Raw genomic sequence first — 4,751 nt, 5'->3', positions numbered from 1 at the left:
ATAAAAAAAACTCATCTACAGTACTGAAGAGACACAACTTAACAGAAAGAGAACCCCAACCACCTCCTGTTTCGCATATTCGGGTTCACTTATATTCGGGTTCGCTTGGGGTCTGCTAAGACTGACGTGTTCGATCGTCAGTGGCCAGATAGCTCAGTTGGTAGATTTGTTTGTTTGTTTATTGTTTAACGTCCCTCTCGAGAATTTTTCACTCATATGGAGACGCCACCACTTGCCGGTGGAGAGCTACAAATTTTGACCTATACTCGGCACTTAGGGCCATTGAGCAGCGAGGGACCTTTTTCGTGCCAGCACCTACTGCGACACGGCACCTCGGTTTATAGCGTCTCATCAGAAGGACCGGTCTCCACGTCCCACAGTGGGATTCTAACCCGCAACGTAAGGATCAACTACTTACTCCGCGACTCTAGAGCGAACGCTCTAACCACTGTGCCACGCATGCGACTCAATTGGTAGAGTACCGTTGTATAACTTTTAATTACATGTATTTATAAATTCAGATAGTTCCTGTTTAACATGTTGTTTATTTAGTATTTGCCAATGACGCATTTTCTTCAAGACACAACTTCCTTTAGTTCAATTTGATTAGCTTATTTCACATTTAAGATGTCTATCTTCATCATTTTTATCCTTGATGTATTTGATTTTTTTCATTTTACCACAATAAACCTCAGTCACAAAGAGATTGTCTTTGCTATCTACACATATACCAAATGGTGTAAATATTTCGGAGTCCACACGAAAACCAAATGATGCTTTTAAATCACAATTACTGATATGACGCAGGAACTGTCCATTCTGATCTAAGATTTGAATGCAATGGTTGTCGCCATCTGAAATCAAGATGTGACCATGACTGTCTGTAGTGATTCCGTATGCACATAGATTGTTACCGGTAGTAGAAGGGATAATAGTATATCTAAATCGCAGATTCCCGCCCTGATTGACTACCACAACTTCATTGGCTCCACCGTCAGCCACGCATATATCTAGATTTCTGTTTTCAGTAATGGATCTGTAACTATTAAGTGCAGATGAGAAGAGAAGGTTGTCTTCGTCATCAAATTGAATGGTTTGCTTTTCTGTTGATCCAGAGTAGCGGACTACCTTTGTTTGACTGTTTTCTTTACTTTCCATAATAACAAGGAGATCACCAGAGGAGGAACAACAGACACTGTGAGGTTTCCAGTTCTGTAACTGAATCAGTTTCTCTAATTTTTCATTTTTTACTAAGTACACACTGCTTGCTTCACAGGCAGTACAAACTAGTTCACCGGTCTTTGTTACATCCATGTCAATGAAATCGAGCCCAAATAATTCTTTAGGAGGATCGATTGACCTGAGTATTTTGCCATGACAATTGAAGAGTTTCATGATATTTTCAGCAAATATATTAGACGTCCAGATTTCTTCATCACTAAGGCAAGTTATATTGTACATTCCGAGGTCATGACCAATATGTATGCTATCAATGAGCTCTGGATCAATCCTTTGTCCTGCTACGGAAGCAGATGCATCTCTTTTCCTCTCAAGTGCATGCCAATGTTTTTGTGTTGTAACGGAAATCGTCGAGAGAAAACCAAATTGTTGAGTAAGATTTTCTGTATTTATATTTTTGGGAGAAAAACACGGAAAAGAAACAGTCACCTTAGAAAGAAATCTTCTGAATTTATCAGATTTCGCTTTGTATGCAAAGGCATTGGATTCTCGTATTTCTTTCAGATCTACAATGCCTTCTTTAACCTCTGAAATGTTTTGTGTAATTTCTTCTTCCTGTTTTTCCAAAAGAGCCAAATGTTTGATTTTCATCTCTTCAATTTTGGATGTTTGTTCTTTAACAATATTGTTTATCTCTTGATGCCATTTTTCTCCTTGAGAGGTAACAGCTTCTGTAAGTTTCTTATAATGGTCTTCCAATTTGTCTTTTTCAATTCTTATTTCTAAAGCAATTTCTTCATATCTAGGATGAAGCGTCTTCTCTAGTTCTTTTAGATCATTTTCTATATCTTTTATTTTGGACTCTAGCTTTTGCAAAACGTCTGTTAATTTATGTCCATGGTGTTCATCGGAGGATATGCAACTAGAACACACTGGAAAGTCACATACTTCACAGTAAAGGATACTATATTTGTCGGCATGATTTTGACATATTGGGTAATTGGGAGTAGAACCCTTTTCTTTATACGGTACAACCCGATGTTTATTGGATACGTCAGAGAGATGTTCACCAACACATCCTTTGCAGAGATTGATGTGACAAAGTTCGCAGTGACTTTGTAATATTTTGGTTTCACAAAGATCACATCGGAGAACATCTTGAGCACTGTACCGCGGATCCATCAGTGGTCTCTTAGTCACTAACACTCATATTTGTACTGCATAAATAGATAAAAAATATTTTGAAGGTACCGGGTAATAAGATTTTCAAATTTTATTGAAAATTTGAGTTGTAAAATAGGAATCCTAAAACGACCTCAGAATGAAAAATAAATCTGTGTGAATTAAGTTGTCAATGGTTTTATTGTTATAAATCTTCACAACTATCATAATTATAATGATCTAACATCTTAAAAAATTAAAACAAATTCTCCAGCGGTCCTTGAATTAAAATCATCCTTAGCATAATTCAAAACTTAATATTTATCAAGTTTCATCATTTGTTTAAATAATCCATACATGTATTTTATATATGTTTTGTATATATTTTTCCTTCTTTTTGTTTAAAACATATTAAAAACATATCATTTTATGATCTTGAATCCACATAATATTGTTTCTTACCTGTAAAAATGCAACATGGCCTCCCAAACAACTGTGTTTATTGTGTCTGTCTTCTGTTCTGTTTCGTCATGTGATTTAAGTCCTGCAATGAGATACTCTGAACATTACGTATATACATTGTCTGAAGTTAAATGGATTATTTGTTTTAACGAGATCTATTGATTTGCTAGCCTTGTAACCTTAAAATTGACATAACTAGAGTTTTTAAAAGAATATTTTATAACTTGCAGAAAGAATTTCAATTCTTTAAGGGATCCAATGTTCGCATATAGGGTACACTAGAGTCTACAACCAGTCGTAAGACATTTAGAAGATATGAAAGTAACTTGACGTACGAGACTTTTTTTCCAATAAAAAAATAATTCTTTCTTACTTAATTTTGTACCTCTGAATAGGCATGATTTTTTTCCGTAAATTTAAAGGTAGTAGTTACTAGCAACCTCCTAAAACTCAGATATTGTGAAAAAAATATACGGAACACTGCAGTTGCTTTTAATTAAAGTCCATGTTTGTAAATTCATACTGCAGTAGATATTGGAATAAAATGCATCTTCTCCAATAAGCAAAATAGGCAAGCAACTTTACCATAGGTCTTTGTGTTAAATTAATTTTGAACACATTTTATCACAATAATATTTTTTGCATCATTACTTCTTTCTTAACTAACTTCTCATAAATGAAGGAGTTGTCAGATTTTTGACATTGTTAGAGCAAATATTTTCATTTAGAAAGATAATCATCAAAAAGTTATTGAAATTTAATTTGAACTACCGGTATCAATATAAGTTAATATGTAAACACAGTCATATATGTTGAATTTTGCTGTTAGACAAGTTTATAAACACTATAATGAAAGTCAACAACAGTAACTTTATTATTTCAGGACAGTGGTATCACGTTGTCCGTATCATTATCTCGTTCTGAATTAATTTCATATTTTTTTTAGGAAGAATTTTTATGGTATTAATTGGCAATTACTATTTCTTCTGTGCATCCATGCCAAACACTCTAAGCAATTTTAGTTTTCGACATTAATATTTAATGCACAGGGGTATTCTTTCTCCTTACTTAGCCAAAGGTAAATGTGATTTTGATAATTACAGCAGTGATCATTAAGAAAATCAAACTTAAATGAATTTAGTTTGACGATTACAACAACACTAGTTACAAAGACTATGTATGAAGCTGGGAAGAAGGCCGTTTGCAGAAATAAAATTGTTATAAATGGAATTTGAAACAGGTTTCGTGGGACACAATAACTAAATCGATTGTTACCTTCGCCTTTTCCTTAGCTGGTGAATTAATTTTCTAACAATCAAATGAATATATATGCTTAAGTAATGCAGGGATTTATTAATTTACATGAAATAAACATTTTCTTAAGATCTCGGTATTTTTTTACAGATATATTTATAATTTGACATTTCAAATACATGATTAAAATATGCAAAATTAGATTCTTTCACTCCTATATATTTCTATTTTTAGTTTTTTCCCCGTTATATTTATTTACTTACTTAGTCCTCTTCGTGCTTTGAGCACATAGGATCGCCATTTCTGCCTTTCTGCTGACATTTGCTGCACCATGAAATCTAATGACAAATCTTTATAACATTAGGGCATCAAAGGTTGAAGGATCTAAATAGATGGAATTGAAAGTTGAAAAATCATTTTTCATGCTTAAAATTAAAATAAAAAGAATGTTATCAAACGCAAGTAAAAGCATTAGATTTCTAGAAATATAATCTTAAAGTTCAACATTTTATATTATATTTAATCGAGGACAAAAGGCACGTTATGTAAAACTCATAAAGTATTGTACCATAATTTTTTTTGTTTTCTCCCAGATTATCGGAAAAATACCCAGAAGGGTAGTATAACATGTCGTCATTTAGTACTGATGAACAGTGAAATTTAAGCTGAATGAAAAATACGATAAAATTATGTCA

General features: G+C 33.3%; 1 protein-coding gene across 1 annotated transcript; it reads right to left on the bottom strand.

Moving 5' to 3' along the window:
- Positions 1 to 606: 606 nt before the first annotated feature.
- On the bottom strand, positions 607 to 2,361 carry LOC133200560 (E3 ubiquitin-protein ligase TRIM71-like). The gene has a single exon (XM_061336343.1). The coding sequence runs from the start codon at positions 2,359 to 2,361 to the stop codon at positions 607 to 609; it is 1,755 nt and encodes a 584-aa protein (XP_061192327.1).
- Between the last annotated feature and the right edge of the window lie 2,390 nt (positions 2,362 to 4,751).

Source organism: Saccostrea echinata, unplaced genomic scaffold, assembly GCF_033153115.1.
Source record: "Saccostrea echinata isolate AGI-Se365-2 ecotype Australia unplaced genomic scaffold, CSIRO_AGI_Sech_v1 ptg000040l, whole genome shotgun sequence".
In the NCBI taxonomy this organism is placed as follows: Eukaryota; Metazoa; Mollusca; class Bivalvia; order Ostreida; family Ostreidae; genus Saccostrea; species Saccostrea echinata.
The sequence above is the reverse complement of the archived record's forward strand: the minus strand, read 5'-3'. Positions and strand labels throughout refer to the sequence as shown.

Bases quoted from the DNA above. Each gene is read 5' to 3' on its own strand.
- LOC133200560 (XM_061336343.1), bottom strand. From the start codon at position 2,361: ATGGATCCGCGGTACAGTGCTCAAGATGTTCTCCGATGTGATCTTTGT.